This window comes from Myxocyprinus asiaticus, chromosome 46 (genome assembly GCF_019703515.2).
Source record: "Myxocyprinus asiaticus isolate MX2 ecotype Aquarium Trade chromosome 46, UBuf_Myxa_2, whole genome shotgun sequence".
Lineage (NCBI taxonomy): Eukaryota > Metazoa > Chordata > Actinopteri > Cypriniformes > Catostomidae > Myxocyprinus > Myxocyprinus asiaticus.
In genome coordinates this window covers 8,789,192-8,817,124 of record NC_059389.1, presented here as the reverse complement: position 1 = coordinate 8,817,124, position 27,933 = coordinate 8,789,192, and the positions used below count along the sequence as shown (strand labels likewise).

Sequence of the window (27,933 nt, the reverse complement as noted above, 5' to 3'; positions counted from 1 at the left end):
AATTGGTGGCACAATGGTCTGAATCAATTAAAATATTTAGCCTATATTTTAATATACTTTCACGGTCATTGTATTTTGTACATTTTATGTTTAGGGGTCAGCAACCAACATAACTGAAAGACTATAATTTTTTTTACCTAGATCATTTAAAGGTACACTCAGTAATTTTTCCTAATTACAAAAGTTTAACTCCTAAAGACATGAATTGTAATTTTTCAATATATGTAGGAAATCATGAGCACTCACATTAAAATGAAGACTCCAGTCATATCAAACTTTATAAAAGCTGTTTTATTCTACATGGAGAGGGTCCCCTCATGGGGGCAGCCATGTTAAAATCACATGACCAGCCGAATACTACTCGCTTAATCTCAGTAACCATCCAGTTATTTGACACTTTCACTCACTGATTAATCATGGCTGACTGTGAATACAAAATTTCTACAATGCCATCGGAAACTGAAAACTATTGATTTTACATTATGCTGCATCCAAGCCGCTAGGTGTCAGTGTAAGTCCAAGATGACACAAGGACAAAAGTTAGTGCACCTTTAAGAAGTAAAATATTTAGATCTAGGCAAAAAATAAGCTTCCAATAAATGTACAACTATGCAGTAGGTCAGCATTTCAGTAAAAACTTTTAAATTCAGTTGCATTATAGTAGCCATGTTTCACCCAAATGATGTAAAGGAGGACATTTATGTCATGCACTTGAGTGATAGCATCCGTTTCTAAAATAGTTCCTCTGTGATCATTTTCCTAATAACACAATTTTCAAAGGTAACGTTGGTCCCGTAATACAATGTCAGATGACCCTACGATACAAGAAATTATAAGACCTTAAAGTCTTAAGTGCTTTGAAATGGTACTGTAATCCAGTATTAATTCACAATGGATTGATGGCTCCATTACCAAAAACTGACCTCTCCACCGAGACAACCAAAAGACATTAAGATACAAAGATGAATCAGATCCATCAAAGCTAACCAGAAAAAAATGTCTGCAGAAAGCTTTGACCAAGAAAAATATATTTGGCCTGTGCAATAGTAAGCCTACGGATAAAAGCATCGTTTCGTTTTAGTCTTGGCTTACTGAGAGTTCGTACTGCTTATTTACAGCAAGTTGCATTGTTTCAGGACAGGAAGTGGGCACTATAATTTGTGTGCGTGGGAGTAACTGCATTTCAATTTAGATTTCAGAAATCAGCGAGGTCACACATTCCTAAAAGTTCTGAACCAGGGTCAGAAAATAATGGGGGCTTGGGGCAAAAATGCCACCAAATGTGACAAAAAATGCCCAAAAATTCAAAATATGGGGGCAAAAAAGCTACCACATAATGAGTTCTTCTGTTGTATTTATAGTATCAGATATATTTCTTAATATTCTATTCTAGGCCTAGATATAAATTCTGCATGAAACATAAGATAATTACTCAGATTTTTTTTTTTTTTTTTTGTAATTTTAGAAAACATGTTCCTTCATAATGGTAAAACATGCCCCTGAAAGGAAGTTATTTTCGGACACTTGCTTCTTGGAACCAAACTATATTCTGGCTTTTCTGTAATGCTGCTGAATTAAGCTGCCAATACAGAAATAACACACATTTCTCAATCATTCATATGACAAATGTATTTGTGCTCACAAATTTGTACTTAAATTTTATGTTCGCAACGTTGATATCAGTACAGCAGAGAAAAGTCCGACTTTTCCCAATGCACACAAAAAAATAAAAACAAAAGAACAGTTGTGAAAACAAGTTGCTTTAATGACATATTGAAGATACTGACATGTATCACGCAAAGAACTGGAGACTTGGGGAGAATGCAATATAAGGGACATTTCGGTTGGGTCAGACAGTGTACAGGGAATTTCTAAGTGAGGACATCCTGAGCCTGGTGTTCCACCAGCATGGCCATGTTCTTAACATCTCCACACCAGGAGTCCAGACGATCCTTCATGCCCTTAATCTGTGGAGTTGGGAAAGAAAACTTGGTAAACTCTAAATATTAAATTACTAAGAAACCAATAACACTAAAATACTGCTCCAGAAATCCTTTAAGGCGGACGTACCTGCTGCAAGTCCAGTACTCTGGGTTGAACCCAGGTCATGTGAACTTTCTGGTCCACCTCGTCAATACTTCCCTTGATCAGTCCAGCAGAGAGAGCCTTCATCACCAACAGCTCCACCTGAGGAAGAGGATAATCACTGGAATGTCTGGACAGATTTCCCAGACACAGATTAAGACTAGTCCAGGATTAAACTGCACTCTCAATGGTGACTGAAAATCCTTAATTAATAACAGGTGTAATCAGTGTCTGGAAAACTGGTTGTCTGAGGAGAACACAAGATTAGCCAAAGTAGTAATAACTCTCCAGAAGCGATAAAAAATAATAAAGAAAAACCTTTTAATTGGAAGTCACTAATGCACACAAATCCAATATGAATATGACATCAAATTGTTCATTTAAAAAAAATAAACAAAAAAAACCCTTTAAGTTCTGAGGTACATAAAGATAAACACATAAAGATCCTGTTTCAGTGGCATACCCAAAATTAAAGGCTTATAACTAAAAAAAACAAAAAAAAAAAACAAGGAGGGTCAAGTGTTTGATCTCATGAGTAACAAGATCTCATTCAGTTTCATTCTGGCTGTGTCTCGTTTGGAAGGCTGCATGCTAGGTAGGACGCGTCCTTTGAAGGATGCAGTATACCGAGTGTCCTCCTTCGTAGGACAAACGGAAATGGAACGTAACACGGTTGCTATGACAGCACGCCACTCTTTAACAAGTGCGAGCACTTTGAGTGAGAAGGGAATAAAGTCCCTCTGGAAGGGAATGTATGAGGTACATTTTAGAAGAGTTATAATGATGTAAGGGAAAAGAAAATAGATTTTACAGTTGCACTTTTAGTCTAATATTTTATTTTAATTATATATTAATATAATTATACATATTTATACTCTGCACCCATCTACTGAGGTACTTCAACTTGGGAATTAACATTCTTTGCGTTTGAACATCATATTTATGGGCAAATTGGCGTCATTCTTTTTAGACATTTCCGTTGAAGCAAAGAATTGTGGGTTGTGAGTGCCCACGAAGGATACACCTCATGCATCCTCCAAATTCCCGTGAAAGAAGGTCGCATTCAAAGGCTGCATTCGAAGTGTCCTACTCGCTTTTCTGAAACGAGACAGCCTCAATGACGTATACGGCCGACAAATGCGACCTCCGGAGGACACATCCTTCCAAACAAGACACAGCCTCTGTGTCATTTGAGCCATCACTGAGTCTGTGTCATGTACTTGGCACCATATCCTGGAGGCCATATGTAATTAGAGTAAACAATCCTCTCTGCCCATATTTGGATGACTTCCATCTCTGGTTGCAATGATCTGAATCCTAATACGACTGGTTTAGCATTCCATGACAACGTACTACATAATTTCCAATGAAGCAATCTGATCCAAGAAAGCAAACCAGATTTTAGCCAGATATGTGCTATGTGCACATTGTGCTTCGCGTGGATTACTTAATGATCTATGCAACTGATTACATTGTGTGTGGGCTTGTTTTAAAGATAATCACCTCTAAGTAATAGTATATAAGCAACACTTCTTTACATGTAACATGTATGTTAAAAACACATACTTAGCTATTACTCGCTATATTTTTGTCTATGAGTAAAACAAATAGGCTGGTTGTATTCTACTCTTTTAAAGCTTTTCAATGACATATGACACATGGCTATTTGATCAGTTTGATGTTTTTACAGATTACAATAATATGTACTATGCAAAATTAATAAATTATCAAAATGGAACACTTCTGATTTGTCAGCAAATTTCAAAGCACTTGTTTAAATTTGGTCATAATGCCTACATGCATTGTAAATTACAGCTTCTAAGCTTTAAAACGCTACCTATTTTGTGTTGGTCAAGATTGTAGTTATTAATATTTAGATAATTTAGTTTTTTGCCTATCCGAGCTTAAAGAGATAAAAGAGTGAAAAAACAAACCTCATTCTCTTGGATTTTGGCACTCTTAGCAATTTCCTGGAAAGTCAGCTGCCTGTGATTGGCTGGCCTTGTGAAAGTCATCTATGAATGAAGACAATCAATCATTAGCATTTTTTAGTACTGTTGTTTACAGTAATAGTAACTCTTTTTGTGTCTATTTTTATATTAGCGCATAATTATGTACCAATTAACTCGATGACAATATAACCATTTGGAGATAATTACAAAACATTTATACCTCCATTACACAGAGTAACTGTATCTTCTGCATTAGTTTGGCCTCTTTAGCTGCAAGATCAGGCTTTGGAGAGAAACAAAATCCATTGTTAATACAATATAAAGTCATGCAGGTTCACATTGTATTGTAACAATATAACTTAATTTATACTTGGAATCCTCTTGAATACATTTGCAGTGGAAAACCACTTGATATCTTAAATGCTGAGTCTAATTATGACGCTTCCAATATAACAAACTGTTTGCTCACCTGTTGACCCCAGGCAGTCTTCAAGGCTTGGAACTGCTCCACAATGCCGGCGTTAAATGCGTAGAGCGTGTCTATCAGCCACTGTTTGTCTGTGTTCCTCAATGACTCCAGGACAGGATGCATCAGCTGTGAGTAACGAATTCATGTTGTTACAACATACAAAATCATCTACTGTGCCAGACAGGCAGTTTGCTTCAGTCCAAGTACAGTTGACTGTTTCAAACCTATGAAAATGACATCCAGTACAGCGTTTTCCCTATATGCATTTTGCAGCGGCGCTGCGCCACTGCTGAATTATGGGATTGGGATTTCACATGGTTCATTTAATATTCTTGACGCAACATAATGCTTGCCAGCCCCAGTCAGATGTGCGCATTCTACACTGCGAAAGAGACCCCACCACACACACACACACACACACACACACACACACACACACAAACACACAAACACACAAACACACAAACACACAAACACACGCACTTACTTACAGTGACGTCACCGCATATCACGTGTCAAACTCACTTCATTTCAAGTGGCCCACGAGCTAATTTATGAAACGTAGAATGACAGGGGATCGCAACATTTCACTGAACAATCAGTTAGCGCTTTCCTTGTTAATATTAATGAGCCTTCCCTCTTATCTGTACGTTTTGGAGTGCATTTTGCTCGCTTTAAACTCTGAATGAAACAGCGCTACACGGGTCAGTTATCAACACTGCTCAATCATGGATAAAGCAGCACGAGCGCAGAGCAGGTGCGGTAATTTGCGGACTGGCCTCAACCACACAAACTATGTGCTTGTGAACCAGTGAGATGTGTGGAGGGGACCAGTTTGAATGCGATACAGAATTTTATGTTGAAAACTCTTATGTCTCAGTGATGAAACTAGTTTAAAACAAACAGCCCCCCACATTCTAAACAGCACTGACAAAGAAAACAGGAGAAAACATAAATTTGAAGGCTTTTCAATTCTCAGATCACAGCACTTCCACATATGTACCATGGATTTACTATAGAAACACTGACTGTATTAACCATGGTAGTTGTGGCAGAAAAACTTTCTAAATGTATTTAGACTGCTGTTTTTTCATTACAAAAATGCCATAGTTCTTTATATAGAACCCATGGTACTAATCATGGTAGTGAGGAGCCATGCATGGTTTTACCTATGGTTATCATGAACTAATACAAATATCACTGTTAAAACTATGGAAGAACTATGGTGCATTTTCACAATAATGGACCAAGCTATCAGTTTTCCATCTGTGTAAAATCTGTACTCTTGTAATGCTCTCTGGTTGTAGGAAAATGTAAGTTGTTTTGTTTGTCTTCAGAAATTCCAAGACATGGCTGTAGTTTTATCAGTAGGAGCATGAGGAAAGGAATCAGTAAAGAAGACCCAACTTATTCACACTGTCAGAATATTTCAATTTAGCCATATAAAAATTAGGTGTTCATTTTTTCCCACAGATGTGGAAACAGTGGTAACACTGTTAATATAATTTTCATCTGCACCCCAATCTCAAATTCAATGCTGTACTGTCAAATGTGCATTTAAATGCACATAACATGTAATATTATTGGTAATTGCATTGGTGCTACCAAAGCAGGTGCTGGTGCCACATTTTCAACAGGCCTTTTGAGGGCACAAATAAACCCTAATGTGGCCCAGGCTGAAATTGAGTTTGATACCCCTGCTTTAAGCTATTCTTTGACCAACAAGCATTAATATGGGTCCGCCACGCACAACAGCACTGCTGCTGAAAAAAGGGAAACACTGCAGTACAAACAGTGCATTGTAGGCACTTACCAATTCGCCAAAGTTGTACACGCCCTCTCCGAGTAGGCCTGCCAGACCTAATGTGAAAGCTCTTTCTTGCTGCTCTGCTTCTGTTGTGAAATAATCACAATGTGATAGTGAACATTTAACCAAAATTCAAATTGTCAAGCATCTTTATATAATTTTCACCTGCAATGACACCTACAATACTTTCTATTGATTTCTGCAAAAATGTCGAGCTGCCACTAGAGAGCGATGCTTTCCTAAGTAAGTCACTAAATGTAAACAAACAGAAGTCAGAATGTTTACCTGGCAAGTCTTTTGCTTCCACGCAACCCAAGTACCGCAGAGCATCCTTATAGTACAGGGCATGGTTGCCAATGATGCGGTAATATTTGCTTGACAGGTCGTAAAATCGTCCGTGCACTGATGTCACACCTGGTAGATTGTTCAGCATCTCTTCTGCTTCTTCTATTAATTTCTGCAAAATTATTAAACATATTATAAATAAGACTTTTTGAACATTAAACAAATGTGCAGATCTCTCTCTTTTCCCAAGTATCAAATAAAAGTGGGAATCCAGTAAGAGAACAACTCTATAGTACTTATTAAAATAATAGATACAAATTTGTAAACTAAAAAAATAAATGACCTTTGTCGCTGTGAGATCGTTGATGTCAAGTTTAAGACTACCAATTGAGGTTTTGCAGAGAATGACAGCCTCATCACTGGCCTTCACCTGATTGGGTAAATCAACAAACAATAATTTCAATATGGTGTGAATCTAGTCTTCAACTCTTTTCTAATAAGAGCTCGACAATAAATCTCAGAGAGTGAAACAACTTCCTACCTTCTCCTTTGTTTTCTCAAGAAAGGTGATGGCAGTATTTGGATCTGTTGATAAAAAAGGCAGATATTAATTATTATTATACATTTATAAAAAATAAAAATAAAAAGTTTACTGTTTACGAATACAAGCACTATTTTTGTTGTTATGGGCTACACAAAAGAATGAACCGAACACTCGTACAAAAATGAACTCAAAAATTAAGTTCTCTAGTATCAAGAACAGCTGTTACCTGTCATTTGTCTAGCAACATGAAGGATGATTTCTACTAAGGACAGTGGGTTGATTCTGTCAAAACAAAGACATGAATAAACTACATTTTTTAAATGGTATTCAATATTATATATATATATATATATATATATTATTACATAATAGCTTTTCAGAAATATGAAACAATTACAATGAGCTGATGTTCTAAAGTGATGAATTGCTTTAGAGTTGCAGGAAAATAATTAAAGGAATAGTTCACCCAAAAATGAAAATTCTCTCATTATTTACTCCCCCTCATGCCATCCCAGATGTGTATGGCTTTCTTCTGCTAAACACATACAAAGATTTTTAGAAAAATATCTCTGCTCTCAAGGTCCTTACAATGCAAGAGAATGGTGTTCAGAACTTTGAAGCTCCAAAAGGACATTAAGGCAGCATAAAAGTAATTCACAGGACACCAGCGGTTAAATTTCATACCTCCAGAAGCAGTATTATAGATGTGGGTGAGAAACAGATCAATATTTAAATCCTTTTTTAAATTCTCCTCCCTGCCCAGTAGGTGGCGATATGCATAAAGAATGTGAATCGGCAAAAACAAAAGAAGAATGTGAAAGCAGAGATTTAAAGTAAAGAAGGACTTAAATATTGATCCGTTTCTCACACACACCTATCATATCACTTCTGAAGACATGGATTAAACCACTGGAGGGGATATGGATTACTTTTATGATGCCTTTTTATGCTTTTTGAACTTTTAAAGTTCTGGCCACCACTGAATACACCTACAGAGCTGAGATATTCTTCTAAAAATCTTTGTGTTCTGCAGAAGAAAGAAAGTCATACTCATATGGAATGGCATGAGGTTGAGTAAATAATGAGAGAATTTTCATTTTTGGGTGAACTATACCTTTAAGGCCCATGTACATAATCACTGATTATCAGTGGTTGACCAACAAATCGGCCAATATTAGGAATTGTAAAATTTTCGACATATACATTTTCCCGTTTTCCAATAAGTTTTTCAATCTGTTTAAAAATGATTCAATTCATAAACCTTACGAAACTTGCGCAAATCTGTTATTCCTCCTGTGGAGCGCTCGCATATATTATGTATGTCTCATCATCAGAAATGCTTCTTACCTGTGTTCAAAATCACTGATGAAGTTTTCATAGAGCTGTGGAAAACAAATTAGAATCAGATGTTTAAAACATTTCTGATAACATTTATGAAGTGAACAGATCCAGCCAAATTCTGATCCGATATCATACCTGAATGAGACCGTCCCCTTTGGCGAAATACGGGTCCTGCACGAAGACGGTCAACTTCAGAGTCAACTGATGCCACAATCTTTCAAAAGAAAGAGCAAACAAGTGTTCAATAAACTGATATTCACATCAGCAAGAATAAAATGTGTCAAATACTGTCAAACTTTTCTGCAATTGCGCTGATTGGTTTAAGAGTATCTATCTATCGTTCCAGATATCAACTGTATGGTTGCTATTTTAACCTCTTAAAGGAATAGTGCACCATAAAATTAAAATGGTCTCATCATTTACTCACCCTCATGCCATCTGAGATGTGTATGATATGTATAAACATCCATAAGTCTCCAGTGGTTTAGTCAATGTCTTCTGAAGCATTCCAGTTGGTTTTGGGTGAGAACAGACCAAAATATAACTCCTTTTTTATCTGTACATCTTGACAGCAGTCTTCTTGGCGATCATGATTTCAAGCTTGATTACACTTCCTTTAACGCCATCTAACACTCATGCGTCAAACGCTAGTAAGTGTAATCAACCTTGAAATCATGATTGTGTCTAATGATTGCAATGGCAATCCAGTGCAATGTCCAGTGAAAAAGGAGTTACATTTAGGTCTGTTCTCACACAAATCCAACTGGATCGCGTCCGAAGACATTGACTAAACGACTGGAGTGTTATGGATTACTTTTATGCTGACTTTGTGCGTTTTGGAGTTTCAAAGGCCTGATCACCATTCACTTGCATTGTATGGACCTACAGGGCTCCATACAATGCATAGATATTCTTCTAAAAACCTTAGTTTGTGTTCAGCAGAAGAAAGACAGACAAACATCTGGGAAGGCATGAAGGCGAGTAAATAATGAGAATTTTCATTTTTGGGTGAACTATTGTTGATGTTTTTAAAGCAGTAGATTACAGTAGGTATCTGTACACTTTAAGCTTCTATAACTTTAAAAATCACATCTCAGATGCAACACTTGAAAATAATACATGAACTAGAGATTTCATAGTGCAGTAATGGCTTCCTACTAGCCACATAAACATACAAGCGCTCGTTTTAAAATAACTACAACAACATACATATAAACATTATACAATAAAAAGGAACTATCTAAAAACTCAATTTAAAGTGCACAAAGCGGATTATATGAATTAGTATATGTGAAGTAAGACTGCTTTAGCTTAGCATGCTAAATGACTCAGCTAGCCCACATTCACTGAATAAACACGCATATTTCATACTTTCTGTTGTAAAGATCATCCAGTGAGTGCCATTCCGAGGCCATCTCAGGCGTCGGACTCTTGCTCTGCTGTTGTTTGAGGTATCCGATGACATCTTTCATCTTGAATGTTAATGTTTGAGTATTTGAGAAGAAGAATGAAGCTCTCGCTGCTGTCACGATTCGATCTTCTTCACCAATTGCAACGCAGAAGAGAACTGAGCGCTACCGTCACCTAGAGGATCGGAGGAAAGACACTGTCTATCTATATATCTGTCTACCTACAGTTGAATTCAGAAGTTTACATACACTTAGGTTGAAGTCATTAAAACTCATTTTTTAACCACTCCACAGATTTCATATTAGCAAACTATAGTTTTGGCAAGTCGTTTAGGACATCTACTTTGTGCATGGCACGAGTATTTTTTACAACAATTGTTTACAGACAGATTGTTTCACTTTTCATTGACTATATCACAATTCCAGTGGGTCAGAAGTTTTCATACACTAAGTTAACTGTGCCTTTAAGCAGCTTGGAAAATTCCAGAAAATTATGTCAAGCCTTTAGACAATTAGCCAATTAGCTTCTTATAGGAGGTGTACTGAATTGGAGGTGTACCTGTTGATGTATTTTAAGGCCTACCTTCAAACTCAGTGCCTCTTTGCTTGACATCATAGGAAAATCAAAAGAAATCAGTCAAGACCTCAGAAAAAAAAAAAATTGTAGAGAGCCACAAGTCTGGTTCATCCTTGGAAGCAATTTCCAAATGCCTGAAGGTACCACGTTCAACTGTACAAACAATAGTACGCAAGTATAAACACCATGGGACCATGCAGCCATCATACCGCTCAGGAAGGAGACGCATTCTGTCTCCTAGAGATGAATGTAGTTTGGTGTGAAAAGTGCAAACCAATCCCCGAACAACAGCAAAGCACCTTGTGAGGTATTTATATCCACAATAAAATGAGTCCTATGTCGACATAACTTGAAAGGCCGCTTGGCAAGGAAGATGCCACTGCTCCAAAACCGCCATATAAAAGCCAGACTACAGTTTGCAAGTGCACATGGGGACAAAGATCTTACTTTTTGGAGAAATGTCCTCTGGTCTGATGAAACAAAAATTTTACTGTTTGGCCATAATGATCATCGTTATGTTTGGAGGAAAAAGGGTGAGGCTTGCAAGCCGAAGAACACCATCCCAACTGTGAAGCATGGGGGTGGCAGCATTATGTTGTGGGGGTGCTTTGCTGCAGGAGGGACTGGTGCACTTCACAAAATAGATGGCATCATGAGGAAGGAAAATTATGTTGATATATTGAAGCAACATCTCGAGACATCAGCTAGCAAGTCAAATCTTGGTCGCAAATGGGTCTTCCAAATGGACAATGACCCCAAGCATTCCTCCAAAGTTGTGGCAAAATGGCTTAAGGACAACAAAGTCAAGGTACTGGAGTGGCCATCACAAAACCCTGACATCAATCTGATTGAAAATGTATGGACAGAACTGAAAAAGTGTGTGCAAGCAAGGAGACCTACAAACCTGACTCAGTTACACCAGTTCTATCTGGAGGAATGGGCCAAAATTCCAGCAACTTATGGTGAGAAGCTTGTGGAAGGCTTCCCAAAACACTATCTATCTATCTATCTATCATTACAAAATACACATTTGCCCAGATGAAACGTGAATTCTTGTGTGTATCCAAGACGAGAGACAATGAAAAATCCATCTCTTTTATGATTGATCTCACAATAAAGTTCTTTTAACACAGCGTGATACAAATAATTTTAAATACAACATTCCTTTCAGTCTTTCATACATACTACACAGACATCTTTACCAATGGATCACTATGGCCACCTACAACAATACAGAGCAACTCCAGCAACCATTTACCACACACATCAGAAATCACTATTTGTGCTGAACTGAGTTGATCCAATAATGATAATCTTGTCACAGAACAGAATTGAACACAGGAGGCCTCAAAATCAAACTGTTTAAGTTCAAAGGAAGAATGATTCTCATAAAATATTACATCTCTCGTAAATGTTTATTTTATTTATCGTAACTTAAAAGTATTTCCATGCTCAGTTCAGTTCATCCTTAAACCAAATAAATAAATAAATAAATAGCAGTGCTCTGTCATTGTCATCATTAACATTATTATCATTATCATTAACATCACGTAACATTATTCTTAGGCCACAGTCTAAAAAATAAATACAAATGACATCATATGGTGGTAGTTTCATTACTGTAAATTAACTCATACATTAACGCTGTACAACCAAACCACGTTTTCAGTGTCCTTGTACAGAATATATTACCTAAAAACAGGCCAACACAATAAACCTCAAATGAACTGAGAACAACGTCACCAGGTGTTTTCCTCATGAGTAAAAATCAAGCAGTTGTGACAAAAGATTTGATTCTTTAATATGATTCACCAAAAGTTTTTGTTTTTGATTACATTTAAATAAGCATTAAATAATCTGTCCTGTAAAAGGACTCAAGTGCTTGTTATTGAACTGCAACATTCCAAATATCCTATCATCAGAATTCTGGTACACCCCATTAGTTTGTATCGCTGTCGCTTTCAGAATTATTGGGCTCTCCGAACTGTTGCTGGGCTAAAAATTGGAGTTCTTGTGGTTCCAATGAGGTCATTTTACCATCAGCTCCAATTTTCATTGGCTGGATGACTTGCTCCCTAAAAAAGAATGTTTACAATTACTTGTTTGGACAGCTGACATTATACTATTAAAAAATGTATTAGAATTCATGCTTGTAATGTTTAGGTTTTCCAAAATAGTAACCTGGAGAGTTTGTCGAACATGTTGACTAGTTTCATGGCCTCGTATTCTTTCTGTTCTTCAGTCATTCCCTCCATAGGGTTGGGTTGCTCTTCCTCCACACGTCCGGTTACAGGATTGATACTGTACAGCACAAAGAACAAACATCTCTTACATTACATTTGCAGGTGGCCATTACTGCATCCTACAATGTTGCATGAGGACAAGCTGCTATCTAGTTATGTTTAGAGAATGTAACAGAGTATATTATATATATATATATATATATATATATCCAAATGTGAGGAAATTTTAAATGATAAACATATACCAAAATTACGAGGAGACTGAGCATTCCATAACTGAGTGAAAAAGTTTATGTTTTGTCAATAAAAATCTATATGAAAATATGCAATTTCCTATATAAACAATTGGGCCACATACACTATATTGCCAAAAGTATTCGCTCATCTGCCTTTAGACGCATATGAACTTAAGTGACATCCCATTCTTAATCCATAGGGTTTAATATGACGTCGGCCCACCCTTTGCAGCCATAACAGCTTCAACTCTTCTGGGAAGGCTTTCCACAAGGTTTAGGAGTGTGTTTATGGGAATTTTTGACCATTCTTCCAGAAGTGCATTTGTGAGGTCAGACACTGATGTTGGACGAGAAGGCCTGGCTCGCAGTCTTCGCTCTAATTCATCCCAAAGGTGTTCTATCGGGTTGAGGTCAGGACTCTGTGCAGGCCGGTCAAGTTCTTCCACACCAAACTTGCTCATCCATGTCTTTATGGACCTTGCTTTGTGCACTGGTGCGCAGTCATGTTGGAACAGGAAGGGGCCATCCCCAAACTGTTCCTACAAAGTTGGGAGCATGGAATTGTCCTAAATCTCTTGGTATGCTGAAGCATTCAGAGTTCCTTTCACTGGAACTAAGGGGCCAAGCCCAGCTCCTGAAAAACAACCCCACACCATAATCCCCCCTCCACCAAACTTCACAGTTGGCACAATGCAGTCAGACAAGTACCGTTCTCCTGGCAACCGCCAAACCCAGACTCGTCCATCAGATTGCCAGATGGAGAAGCGTGATTCGTCACTCCAGAGAACACATCTCCACTGCTCTAGAGTCCAGTGGCAGCGTGCTTTACACCACTGCATCCAACGCTTTGCATTGCACTTGGTGATGTATGGCTTGGATGCAGCTGCTCGGCCATGGAAACCCATTCCATGAAGCTCTCTATGCACTGTTCTTGAGCTAATCTGAAGGCCACGTGAACTTTGGAGGTCTGTAGCGATTGACTCTGCAGAAAGTTGGCGACCTCTGCGCACTATGCGCCTCAGCATCTGCTGACTCCGCTCTGTCATTTTAAGTGGCCTACCACTTCGTGGCTGAGTTGCTGTCATCCCAATCGCTTCCACTTTGTTATAATACCACTGACAGTTGACTGTGGAATATTTAGTAGCGAGGAAATTTCACGACTGGACTTGTTGCACAGGTGGCATCCTATCACAGTACCACGCTGGAATTCACTGAGCTCCTGAGAGCGGCCCATTCTTTCACAAATGTTTGTAGAAGCAGTCTGCATGCCTAGGTGCTTCATTTTATACACCTGTGGCCATGGAAGTGATTGGAACACCTGAATTCAATTATTTGGATGGGTGAGCGAATACTTTTGGCAATATAGTGTATGTCAAAACCTTTGTGAAATCTTAAAATAAGTGTGAAAGTCCAATACCTCAACCAATCACACACTTTACTCCTCTCAAATACCTCAACTTAAAGGATTAGTTCACCCATAAATGATAATTCTCTCATGATTGACTCACCTTTAAGCCATCCTAGATGTGTATGTCTTTCTTTCTTCAGCAGAACCGAAATGAAGATTTTTATAAGCACATTTCAGCTCTGTATGTCCATACAATGAAAGTGAATGGGTGCCGTGAGGCTGCTGACTGTTTGACGGTCCAAAAGGCATATTTAGGAAGCATAAAAGTAATCCATGAGACTCCAGTCGATTAATGAATGTCTTCTGAAGCAAATCGATAGGTTTGTGTAAGAAACAAATCGATAATTAAAACGTTTTTAACTTTAAATAGTTGCTTCCGTCCAACGCTGTATTGCTGTTTGAAATGACCTAACTCTCACTTGACGTTCATTCATCTGTTGTAAACAAAGCGCATACTTCCGTCTTCTCGAGTGAATGTGCCATTACGTTTGTCACGCGACAGCTCCATGATGGCAACTGATAGCAGGAAGTATTTTTTAAAAGTTAATAGTTTTAATTATCTATTTAATTTGTACACAAACCTATCGATTTGGTCAAACCTATCGAAGTCATTAATTGATCGACTGGAGTCGTGTGGATTACTTTTAAGCTGCCTAAATATGCATTTTAGACCGTCAAACAGCCAGCAGCCTCATGGCACCCATTCACTTTCATTGTATGGACATATAAAAATCTTCAATTCGCTTCTCCTGAAGAAGGAAAGACATACACATCTGGGATAGCTTAAAGGTGAGTCAATCATGAGAGAATTTATATTTTTGGGTGAACTATTCCTTTAAATTGCTCTCATTGGGTCCTGCTAATCTTGTAAGTTTTGTATCAACAAAATGCTTCAGGAAATACAGCTTTTCACTTTCATCTTATTGGTTGTGACGTACTGAGGCTTCGCCTCTCTGTACTCCTCAGTATCGCTGTCCTCGTCCTCTGAGTAGTGTCCGGGGTCTCGACCCCCTCGCATCAGGCCACGAGCGGCCAGCAGCCCTGCCGCGTTACCGTAACCTGTATACTTGATAAACCTGGAAACTGATACATGACAGAACAGAGAGCCATTATGCACTTCCACCTTCCTTGTAAATTCCAAGTATGCAATTATATATGCTCTAATTCATTATTCTAATGTAAAAATTACACACACTTCACCTTTAAAGGAATAGTTCTCCCCAAAATGAAAATTATCTCATCATTTTCTCACCCTCATGCCATCCATGTATGACTTTTTTTCTTCTGCTTAACACAAACAGATTTTTAGAAGAATATCTCAACTGTGTACGTCCATACAATGCAAGTGAATGGTGGCCAGAACTTTGAAGGCCCATAAAGCACATAAAGGCCACAAAAGTAATCCATAATACTCCAGTGGTTAAATCCAAATCTTCTGAATCGATATGATAGATGTGGGTGAGAAACAGATCAATATTTAAGTCCTTTTTACTATAAATTCTCCTCCCTGCCCAGTAGGTGGCGATATACATGAAGAATGTGAATTGCCAAAAACAAAAGAAGAATGTGAATCTGAGATTTATTGGGAAAAATTACTTCAATCTTGATCTGTTTATCTCTTATCATATATTTCAAAATTATTTCGTTTGACTTCAGCAGAAGAAAGAAAGTCATACACATCAGCAAGGGCGTAGCAGCCGCGGACACGTCCCCCGCACTCTTTAAAAAAGATGATTTTTGTCTCCCACACTTTTCCAAGCTAAACCCATACCGAGCACAAATGGTGGATTTGTATACAGTATTCTTTGCGTTTTGTTACTTTGGGCTGATTGAGCGACCATCCAGCCAATCATAGGTGAGTTTCATGAGCCGAAACAACCCTTACATAATAGGTCGTTAGTCAGACAGTCTAATCAACATGGCTCCGTTAATTTCTACAAAGCTGCTTTCAACAATGCTCATTTATCCATTTTTTATCTGCATTGATGTTGATCTAAATTAATAATCTAAAGATGAGTAACACAAACGAGAGTTATTTATCCACATATCATTCTTAATTGGCAGTATTACGTGAAATGCACTACAGAATAAAAAAACAAGGCACAATCCTTCTTTTAAGCACACACTGTAAGTGGAGTTTATCTCAGCGCATGAGTCTTCATTAAGTTATGCTTTTTACATTGTTTGTGAGGTAATAGTTTGATAGGTTGTTTTTGCCAATTTAAGCAGATTACTAGATCCGTGTTAAATATATAAAGCTATTTTTAATATCAGCTCCTGTTTTTTACCTCTATGTTGGTGTGCAGTCGACAAACTGTAGGAAAAAAGATAGATCTGCTGTGTTCTTATAACACTTAGGCATTTTACTGAAGTCAATAGATATGTAGACACGCTTTTTTATACATGACAACGTACGAATGTTATTGAAACTCATAATTATTATAAGACTATATTTGTTTTTTGATAAGTCATGCTCAGCAGCTCACAAACTGTAGGAAAATGATAGATTTGCTTTGTTCTTATAATGCTTAAAACCTCTACTAAAGTCTCTTTGTAGGTCTGTTTGATCGTTGATTCAGTGACTCATTTGTCACCACCTTCTGGCATCACCAGAAATGGTCACTGTATCATTAAATGGATCTGAACGAATTTTGGTGAATGTAGTCAAAACACTTGAGCCACTTGGATACATTCAAATTCCACAATGTACAAGCACAGAGTAAAAATTTAAATTGTGCCCATGCACAATTGTCATTATTGTAATTGATTAAATAATTTATTCAGGACCAGCTTATGCTCAGTATTTTATTGTCAAGTGTGAAAGATGCACTTTATTTTTGCAGCTAATTTCGCAACACTTGAATCTTTAAAATACTACAAATATTAAAAGTAAATAATACATATATATTAATATAATACTTATATCATACTTGTATATTAATATATACTGTAATATATTAATACTGCACTGTAAGTGTTGGGTCTGTGCGAAACACCTACTGACAGCTGTGTCCCCCCCACTTTTAAAATGCCTGCTACGCCCCTGCACATCTGTTATGGAATGAGGGTGAGTAAATGATGAGAGAACTTTCATTTTTGGGTGAACTATCCAAACCAAATATTTTATTTAATTGAAGTTTAGCATACCACTCTCTTTGCACAGCACAAACAGGAACTCAGCAGCACAGTGCTTCACATCTGTGTCTATGTGGGTCATTAGACGCACCAGCTTGTTTCGCAGGGCATGACCAACCTCGGGTCGGTTTTTGACATCTCGTAATGGGGGAAGCACCTGACAAGACACACAAGAATTAGCGCACACAAACATACAGTACTTCATCAGAACAAAGAAATCTCTCTTAATGAAGTCCAAAGAAAAGTCTTAATCCAATCTCACTTTCATTCTTAAGAACTTCCTCGTCTCTCTGTGAATCCGGGAGCTCTCCGTCAGTAAATTTAATGAAGGCAACAGGGTTTCCTTGAGCTTGTTTCCCTAGAAATATAACAGGTGGAGACAGTGAGGAATCAAATTGTTTTATATCTGAGCACCAGCTGTGTCCTGATGTAAAAATCCCCCAAGGCACTGCACACTCTCCCATTGCGCCCAGCAAAAAAATAACAAATGAACCAGGACAAAAACAGGTATAGCCCTGCTGTGTTTTGTGTGCTGGTCCCCCAGCATGGGATGCTGATGTGCTGCTGTCTCCACCAGGCTTCTTAGCTAGCTTAACCAGCTTCACCAGCAAGGTTTTGCTGGTGAAAAGCATGGCTATGCTGGTCCACCAGCAAGACCAGCACCACCAGCACTAACCAGCCTTAATCAGCTGGGAATTCCATGCTGGTTAATCTGGTCTTTTTAGCAGGGACAGCAGCTCCCAGAACAGAAATAACAAATTAACGTTATAATTATTATTAAAACTTTATTTATCACAGGTGTTACACTTTTTCCTAACTAAGCATAACATTTCTAATGTCAGGTCATTTCTCTGTTCTCACTTAACGCTGAATGCTGCATGAAGCGACAAAATCACAGCCAATCAGAACATATTTGATGTTTAAAGGGACAGTTCACCCCAAAATTAAAATTCTCTCATCATTTACTCACCCTAATGCCATCCCAGATGTGTATGACTTTCTTTTTTCTGCTGAACACAAACAAAGGTTTTAGAAGAATATCTCAGCTCTATATGATAGGTTTGGTAGAGAAACAGATCAACATTTAAGTCTTTTTTTACTATAAATTCTCCTCCGTACCCAGTAGGTGGCGATATGCACAAATAATGCAAATCGGCAAATAAAACAAGAAGAAGAATGTGAAAATTAAAGTGGAGATTTAAAGTAAAAAAGGACTTAAATATTGATCTGTTTCTCACTCACACTTTTCATATCGCTTCTGAAGACATGGATTAAAACACTGGGGTCATATGGATTACTTTTATGCTGCCTTTACATGCTTTTTGAACTTCAAACTTTTGGTCACCATTCACTTGCATTGTATGGACCTACAGAGCAAAGATATTCTTCTAAAAATCTTAGATTGTGTTCAGCAGATGAAAGATAGTCATACACATCTGGGATGGCATGAGGGTGAGTAAATGATGAGAGAATTTAAATTTTTGGGTGAACTATTCCTTTAATACACAGGTATGCAGAATTTTCAACTAATGAGATTTCACAGTGAGCAGAGCAACCCAACCTGAAACGACAAAAGTAGAAACCAACTGATCGACAAAATGTCTTGACAGTTGCAGCTAGTTTGAACAAAGTACCATATTATCATGGAAGAGATGTGATTTAGACACTTGATTTCATATATGTTGTTAAAGTTTTCTCAATAACATCTTGCAAATTGTGCTATTAAATATTGTGACAAGGAGGAGGGTGTGGCCGGGCCGTGATGGTGCATGGCAGGTGCTGAATCAGTGAGAGAGTGAGATAAAGGGGAGCCGGAGGTGCCAGTTCGAGAGAGAGAGAGAGAGACGCACATGGCCAAGCTGCATGTGTGTCTGTGTCCTTATGTTTTATGTTGTTTTAAGTTCATTTATATCATTAAAGTTTGTTTATTGTTCAGCCGGTTCCTGCCTCCTCCTTGCCCACCTTTGAACTGTTACAATTATCTATTGAGTGTTTATGCTGTATTGAAATAATTATTTTGTATCCAGTGCTCACCCTGTCGAGTCTTTTCTCCATAAACTGCAGCAACACTTTGACGGCATCCATGTTGACACCCATGTACTCAATAGACCCCTGCTGGACTTTAGGCATCAGCAAGACATCAAGACATGGAAGAGGCAGGTTCCCTAGCAGGTTCACCGTGTGGCTGTAGAAAAAAAATCAAATTTACATTTAACCCAAAATTATGGACAGATAAGAATCATGGGGTATTCATGTGGCACAAAAATCCAGCCTTGAAGCTTTTCTTTTCACAAAATGACTAATTAGCTAGCAACAAGCTCCCAATGGATCTGCTCTAATTTATTAAGAATCGTTACAAATCAGAGCAAGGCACTCAGTCATACTTAACAGAATCTGTGCCAGTGTGTAACTGTTTCAAGTTCAAACATAATTCAGTTTGCATATTACATATTACTGAGATACTGTGGCCTTGCAATCCATTAATCCTTTCTGGATCAGTGTTGAGTCCATATTTTCCAAAAATATTCAGATATGTGTGTGTTTATCTATGCGCACCTGTGCATCTCCTCTGTACGTTCCTCCCCCTCTGAGGTGCTCATAATGCAGTGTCTCAGTATGGCACCCAGGTGTCTGTAAGTGGCTGCTTCCTCCTGGGCCAAACACACCAGCAGAATATAAGTCCCATGATACAACATTAGATCTGGTTCATTAATTAAACACTGTTATTTACACTGAGAGAACAATCAAATTGGTACGGATGTGTAATGCCTATTCAGTAAGATACTGTATGGGCATGATATTGACATTATATTTGTGAGGTTATAAAAAATAAAAAAAAAACACCCAAACACTTTGTTAAAATCGCAAGCAATGTAGAAAGACAGGCAATAAAAAAATAACATGCTTATTCCGTAGCTAAATTAGTCGAGGCATTTAGATGTAAAAAAACATGTTTGCATTTCCAGAAGGAAATACCAGTTTCGACATGCTTGCAAGAGAGCAAAAGAACCGAAGTGTTAAAGGTTCTAAGCTTACTGAAATCACATTTTTTAAAAATGGAAGAAAGGGGACCAATCACAATTCAGTTTGCAAATATGGAGCACAACAGTCTGATTCCAGAAGTTAAAATCCAATTAATTTTTTCCAGTGGGGAATTGATTTTAACGATAACTTATAAACCTTTAAAGACAGACCTACCATGAGCTCTGAGGTTGTTAATCGGTGGTGTATGCTTCTGTTAAGGCCATCAGTCTATTTTATTTAAATGTAATAGTGGAATTTGTGGTGAATAACTACATTACCCATGATCCAGCTTAGAAAAATCTACCAATCAGAGAATTGCGGCAAACAAAGTGCAGCAAAAGAGCTCTGCAGTGAACACTTAAATGACGCACTGTGAATGACGGTCAATTTTCCCACACTCTAAAACTACTGATATATTTGTATTAGAGCTGTCAGAATTAACGCGTTAACGCATGCAATTAATTAAAAAGTTTAGCGCGTTAATTTTTCTTAATTTCGATTAACGCATTTATCATTTGTAATGTTGTGATTCACCTCGGTGCTTGTTGGTTTGATTCATGGCTTAGAACTCTTCTATAAAGGCTTTTACGAAATCCCTATGGAAAAAATTACTTCTGGAACCAAGACTGTTGAAAAAGTGGGCCGGGCACTGTTGCACTCAATTGTGGTGGATGCAAACACATCAGTCTAACCTCGTCCACCTTTCGGCGGTTGGAATCGAAGGTGACATTGAAAAGAATCTTTAAGATCTCCATAGCTCGCTCCGTCTCCTGCCTCCCCAACGGAGGCAGCTCTGAGCACCCATCCGCACCCGCACGGGCCACCTCGTATGTGTCAGGCCAACAGAGGCCGAGCGTGGCATCCAGAGCCTCTGACAGCAGACTAACACCCCGCAGCTCGCGTGCCAGCTGAGCTCTCACGTCTACACGGAGGGCGGTAATCAGAAACATGAGCCGCAGGTCGAAGAATCGAACGTCGTGATTCCACTGTGGCTCGCGGCACTGTTTCATCCTCTCAACCAATCCCATGATCAACTGAAGCTCCGCCCCCGCCTCCTGAGCTGCTTCGCTGTTGAAGACAATGTTGCATAAGCACTTCAGGGCTTCCACGATCACTTCCAGGTCTGGGATCTCAGGTGTGATGCCCTCGCCCTGACCCAGGCAGGCGTGTTGGATCAGTATCTGCATCGCATGGCGGGTGGTGAATGGAGCCAAGCTCTTCTTATCACGCGAGAGGATTCGGATGCATTCCAGGCAGGCCAGCTGACATGACGGTTGGAGGTCTCGCTCCAGGAAGCCAAGCACTAGCTCGCCCAGCCGCTGAGAACAGTGAGAGATACAGTGAAAAGCAGCCTTTGATCACCTGGTTTTGCTTCAAGACCCAGATTTTATATTGGACATAAAGTGGTGACCCAAAAACTGTCTATTTTTTGCTTACTAATGTTTTCAACCATTAAAAAAAATTAAACATTGAAATGTATTAAAATTACAAAAAACAAACAAACTACAAATTAGTAGTGTACTACTAAAAGTTGACAAAAGGGTGATTTGCTATTTACGATTGCTAGCCAGAAGTATGTGGTATTGGGGTGTGGTTGTGGTATTTTTAGAATAATATTTTTAGCTCTGTAGGTCCATACAATGCAAGTGAATGGTGGCCAGACCTTTCAACTTCCACAAATCACATAAAGGCAGCATAAAAGTAATCCATGTGACTCCAGTGGTTTAATATATGTCTTCTAAAGCAATGCAATCACTATGTAGTGCAATCACTCCACTAAAGTGGAGATTTATAGTAAAAAAGGACTTAAATATTGATCTTTTTCTCACCCACACCTATCACATTGCTTCTAAAGACATATATTTAACCACTGGAGTCATATGGATTACTTTTATGCTGCCTTTATGTGATTTTTGGACCTTCAAATTTCTGGCCACCATTCACTTGCTTTGTATGGACCTACAGAGCTAAAAATATTCTTCTAAAAATAACCCCCCATACCACCTACTTCTGGCTAGCAATAGTAAATAGCAAATCAAGTTCATGTCTATGAAATAAACTAAAGGCTTTTGGCTATTTAAAAAAAAGAAAAGAAAAGCAGAAGCTCTTTGCCCAGAACTGCAACCCATTGTTTGGATTTGAGAGGCCTAATATCTCAAGGGTGTGATTTTCATGTGATTCAATGTGGTTTACCACTTACATCTTTAAATTCATGCTTCAAAACACTTTTTTATTGCAAGATATGTGTCCTGTTTTTGCTAGAGTAGCTGCTTTTTCCATATCAAAACTGACAAGACTCACTAACAACATTATTTTAAATGAATCTGCATGTTTACCTCCCTTCCCAAGGTAATTTAATGAACTGAGTTTGATATCCTGGAAATAGAGACACCCTGAGTTCCTGAGACACATCGTTCATTGTTGTTATTGTAAACAGCTCAGTATATTCATGGGTGACTGACGAATAATTGCTAAAATTTTCCCTGCCGAGACTTCGGACTGTCTACACTGCAAACCTCCATAACTGCTGTTACCAATTTGGAATCCAACTGTAATGTCCTTTCATGACCCAATCAAGCAACAAATAAAAATGAGATCTGATCATCTATTTGAAGCCCGTCTGTGATGCAATGCTCTAAACGAAAATCTTATGTAGCCTATCCAACAGTAACACTGTAACGTCAACACTTTTTGAATCTGTTCTACCTTCAACTGCTGCCTCTTAGCCTATTGCTGCTACATTCAATGTATTGTTGCTATTTATATATGTATATATAATTGTATACATATTTAAATTATATACATACATGTATATACAGCACAATACACACTTTATGTATGTTTATTATTGTGGAAGTGGTATTAGGGAGGCCAGCAGGGGGTGCTCACCGTGTGGTCTGTGTGGGTCCTAACACCCCAGTATAGTATAGTGACAGGGACACTATATTGTAAAAAAGCACTGTCTTTCGGATGAGATGTTAAACTGAGGTCCTAACTCTCTGTGGTTATTAAAAATCCCAGGGCACTTCTCGTAAATGAGTAGGGGTATAACCCCGGTGTCCTGGCCAAATTCCCCCCATTGGCCCTTATCTATCATGACCCCCTAATAATCTCCATCCCTAAATTGGCTACATCACTCTACTCTCCTCTCCACCAATAGCTAGTGTGTGGTGAGCGTTCTGGCACACCATGGCTGCCATCGCATCATCCAGGTGGATGCTGCACACTGGTGGTGGATGCTGCACACTGGTGGTGGTTGAGGAGGTTCCCCTATACTATGTAAAGCGCTTTGAGTGCCTAGAAAAGCACAATATAATTTTAAGAAATTATTATTATTATTATTATTGTAATCCAGTTCATCTGTCAAAAGTTGAATTATGTATCAGTATTATATAGACCATCAACCACCCAACACTCTAGATATTATCATCGACTTTCACCATTAAAAAATCCATATTGGTCAAACTATAATGTCAACATCACCAACAATGTGCTGAAATGGGAAAACAATACTGGTGTAAACACTGCAAACAAAATAAAATAAAAAAAAGCTAGATAAAAAGTATAGAATGATGCCATTTTTGGCTTTTTTTTTGGCTTGTCTGAACCCCATTGATCCCCATTAAAGATGTTCTGCAAACATCTCTACACAGTATTATATTACAAATTCCCAAAGAGTACTTCTTTATATTTTGTGAGTTCCCATTATGTAATATTATAAAAACCTTCTTTGTTTCATTGCCAAGTCAACCCACCAAATTCATCTAGTCTGTACTGTTAGCCAATCAGGAATGAGAAATAGGCTTTTGGGGTTCTACACTAATGCTGCACTACGTCTAAAACAGGAGCTATCCATATACCTCTGGCAAATGTCCATTCTACCTCAAAAGGCAAGCACAAAAGAAGTACACATTTTAAAAACATTACACAAGTGTGCAATAAAAATATGAATCATTATCTGACATAAGGCATAGAGGCTTCTTATATTTATTGTAAATCAATTGTGAAAACCTTTGGTAGTACAATATTAATGCAATGTCTGAAATGGCTCGAGATAAAAAGCTTGTTTTGCTGGGCTGATTTGCTGACTGTTTACATAATGATGTCAGGTAAGGCCTACCTCTCTGTCTTCCTCCTCCCCTGTGGTAAACGAAAAACACTGTGACTTCTAGAAGGGAAAAAGCACATAAAAAAATGATCATATTAATACAACTGTGAAAAATACTATATACTGTACATATATGAAAATATAAATGGAAATAAGCTTTAGGCAGTGAGATAATCCAAAGAAAACAAGATCTCAGCTGTAGAGTTCAACTAGATCTAATTGCTGCAATTACATAAAACATATGATTCCTTTACAGGCTGTAAACTAAATGGTAATAATAAAACCATAAAATCTTGCTCTGCTTACTACTGACAGCATTATCAATTCTGTCTTAAAGTAAGATTAGAGTGCTTAACTGCTTATGTTGCTTGAGTCCTAATCCTACCTGCATCAAGCAAAGTTCTTCAACACACATGACTTTTTAGGGAAGTCAGTTTCTTGTTGGATTGGTATCACACATTAACCTAATTCCTATTTGGATCATTCTGTAAAAATCAAAATGCCTCCGCTTAGCCTTTAGATGTGCTTTTAAATATAAAAAATAGCTCAAATGGAAGGCTTGATGGTCTAAAAAACAGTATATGACAAATTCAGTTGTATTAGTTCTAGTTGATTCAAATTGACTTGAATATGAATCAAAGTAAGTAATCACACAGTGCTTATGCTATAGTTATGAAAATATACTGTTAGTAAAGTATGATTTTTTAAGACTCAGAGATGTGCTTTAAAGGTCTGAAGTACATCCCTGCCTGGATAATGTCTTCAAAACTAGATGATGTGAGTCAAGAGTCAAGTCACAGCACAAGAGTCCTCAGCTTTATTTATCAAGTCAATTACTGTTAAAATTCTAAAGAATTATGTAATTGCTTTTTGAATACCTGTCAGGAAAACATGATGGTATATTTTCTATTCTATTCTGATCTGTTTTATTATAACAGAACAAAATGGAATTCTACTCTGCTCTATTTTATATAATGAAATGATATTCTATTACATTCCCTGCTGTTCTATTCTGTTATTCTATACATACATACATTTTATATATATATATATATATATATATTCTGCTCTATTAACACTCTGCTCGATTCTATTCAATTAAATTATATTGAATTCTGTTCTACATTTTATGATTTGTTATTCTGTTCTGATCTGTTCTGTTTTATTCTACATATTCTACTCTGCTCTAGTCTATTTATTTACATGCTATTCTATTACATTTCCTTCTGTTCTATATTCTCTGTTCTGTTGTTCTGTTCTATTCTATTTTATTCTATATATTCTACTCTATTCATTTACATTCTATTCTATTACATCTATTACCCCTTCTGTTCTATATTTTGTTTTGCTATTCAGTTCTATTCTGTTTTATTCTATTCAATCTGTTTTAATTCTATATATATCTACTCTGTTCTATTCTATTACATTCCCTTCTGTTCATATTTTATGTTCTGTTATTCTATTCGAATCTGTTGTTTTATTCTATATATTCTACTCTGCTCTATTCTATTCAAAAAATATATTCTATTAAATTCCCTTCTGTTCTATATTTTATGATTTGCCATTTAATTATATTCTGTTTTATTCTTTATATTCTACTCTGCTCTAGTCTATTTATTTACATGCTATTCTATTACATTTCCTTCTGTTCTATATTTTATGTTCTGTAGTTCTGTTCTATTCTTTTCTGTTTTATTCTATATACTCTGCTCTATTCTATTCAAAAATATATTCTATTAAATTCCCTTCTGTTCTATATTTTATGATTTGCTACTTAATTCTATTCTATATATTCTACTCTGCTCTACTCTATTCATTTACATTCTATTCTAATACATTCCCTTCTGTTCTATATTTTGTTTTGCTATTCAATTCTATTCTGTTATGTTTTATTCTATTCTATCTGTTTTAATTCTATATATTCTCCTCTGTTCTATTCTATTACATCCCCTTCTGTTCTATATTTTGTTTTGCAGTTCAATTCTATTCTGTTTTATTCTATTCTATCTGTTTTAATTCTATATATATATCTACTCTGTTCTATTATATTACATTCCCTTCTGTTCTACATTTTGTTTTGCTATTCAATTCTATTCTATCTGTTTTAATTCTATATATATCTACTCTGTTCTATTATATTACATTCCCTTCTGTTCTACATTTTGTTTTGCTATTCAATTCTATTCTATTTTATTCTATGTTTTAATTCTATATATATATATATATATATCTACTCTGTTCTATTATATTACATTCCCTTCTATTCTATCTGTTTTAATTCTATATATATCTACTCTGTTCTATTCTATTACATTCCCTTCTGTTCAAATTTTATGTTCTGTTATTCTATTCGAATCTGTTCTGTTTTATTATATATATTCTACTCTGCTCTATTCTATTCAAATACATTCTATTATATTTAACTCCCTTCTGTACTACATTGTATGTTCTGTTATTCAATATTATTTTATTCTATTATATTCTTGTTTCCAGAAAATTAATAACCAACAACACTCTGTTGATAAAACGCTATGACATCCACATCTAAAGGCTAAGGATATCACACAGTTTATTTCATTTACTAATGCAATGTTATTATGCGTTTACATTTACGATGACCCTACAAAACATGTATCATTCTGATTATGGAAGATCAGCATCGATGGTGTTTGTTATGCAATGTTTACAAAACATTGTAACGATTGCGATTTGTTATTTTATCAGCCTAATATCACCGTGCTGCAAACATAACGATATATTGGTTCAAACGGAAAACCCTCAAAACAGACACCTCTTCCCATAACGTGCACATGCATCACATTATAACATTCTTGTTTTTCATACATATATATAATGTACTGACAGTTACCTCTTTATTATAGGTCTGTAAAGCTGTCAACGCGGCGTCTTGATCGCCCGTTTCCATTTTCTCTATGATGGCATTTAAGTCCATTTTCATCGCTGTTCCGCCCTTCTGCTTTCAGGAACAGCCAAAAATCACGTAACCACAATCAGCTTCTATCCTCCAGTTTTATCCGAGGGATCCAGAAGCCGCTGGATGATGCGATTAGAGGGGATTGCGAAAACCACTACAAACAATCATGGGATATGTAGTCCTGAAAGACTGCAGACAGGCCCCGCCTTTTCCGTTTGCTCCAACAGCAAAAGAAAAAAATCAACGATTACGCTTTCACAGCTTTGCAAAAGAAGATAAAAATATACAGCGCTTAATAACAGCAGTAAGGAGAGGAAAATAGATCACATTATTTTTTTTTTTTTTTTGTCACTCCCTCAGCAGATGTGTTAAAAG

General features: G+C 37.2%; 2 protein-coding genes across 3 annotated transcripts; both read right to left on the bottom strand.

Moving 5' to 3' along the window:
* Window positions 1-1,744: 1,744 nt before the first annotated feature.
* On the bottom strand, window positions 1,745-10,045 carry psmd13 (proteasome 26S subunit, non-ATPase 13). Its single transcript, XM_051689705.1, has 13 exons — window positions 9,855-10,045; window positions 8,619-8,697; window positions 8,490-8,524; window positions 7,369-7,424; window positions 7,140-7,183; window positions 6,942-7,028; window positions 6,599-6,770; window positions 6,320-6,399; window positions 4,507-4,632; window positions 4,258-4,320; window positions 4,020-4,100; window positions 2,071-2,187; window positions 1,745-1,967 (listed from the first exon to the last, which is right to left on the bottom strand). Exons 1-13 carry the CDS (start codon window positions 9,953-9,955, stop codon window positions 1,872-1,874), a joined length of 1,137 nt encoding a protein of 378 aa, XP_051545665.1. The 5' UTR covers window positions 9,956-10,045; the 3' UTR covers window positions 1,745-1,871.
* A 1,505-nt stretch (window positions 10,046-11,550) lies between these two features.
* ric8a (RIC8 guanine nucleotide exchange factor A) lies at window positions 11,551-27,704 on the bottom strand. Of its 2 annotated transcripts, XM_051689702.1 has the most exons (11): window positions 27,493-27,704; window positions 24,636-24,683; window positions 24,376-24,393; window positions 21,208-21,834; window positions 20,048-20,142; window positions 19,526-19,676; window positions 17,754-17,849; window positions 17,504-17,648; window positions 15,295-15,439; window positions 12,651-12,770; window positions 11,551-12,544 (listed from the first exon to the last, which is right to left on the bottom strand). In XM_051689702.1, the coding sequence occupies exons 1-11, from the start codon at window positions 27,580-27,582 to the stop codon at window positions 12,409-12,411; spliced, it is 1,671 nt and encodes a 556-aa protein (XP_051545662.1). In that variant the 5' UTR covers window positions 27,583-27,704; the 3' UTR covers window positions 11,551-12,408. The 2 variants fall into 2 exon arrangements, with proteins under 2 accessions (XP_051545662.1, XP_051545663.1); XM_051689703.1 differs by lacking the exon at window positions 24,376-24,393.
* Window positions 27,705-27,933: the final 229 nt, after the last annotated feature.

Coding starts and splice junctions, on each gene's coding strand:
- psmd13 (XM_051689705.1), bottom strand. CDS start 9,955: ATGAAAGATGTCATCGGATACCTCAAACAACAGCAGAGCAAGAGTCCG. Junction 8,698..9,854: donor GATGATCTTTACAACAGAAA/GTATGAAATATG, acceptor TTCTTTTGAAAG/ATTGTGGCATCAGTTGACTC. Junction 4,633..6,319: donor TGTACAACTTTGGCGAATTG/GTAAGTGCCTAC, acceptor CGTTACTCACAG/CTGATGCATCCTGTCCTGGA.
- ric8a (XM_051689702.1), bottom strand. CDS start 27,582: ATGAAAATGGACTTAAATGCCATCATAGAGAAAATGGAAACGGGCGAT. Junction 15,440..17,503: donor TGTGCTGTGCAAAGAGAGTG/GTATGCTAAACT, acceptor GTCATGTATCAG/TTTCCAGGTTTATCAAGTAT. Junction 12,545..12,650: donor ATGTTCGACAAACTCTCCAG/GTTACTATTTTG, acceptor ATTCTTTTTTAG/GGAGCAAGTCATCCAGCCAA.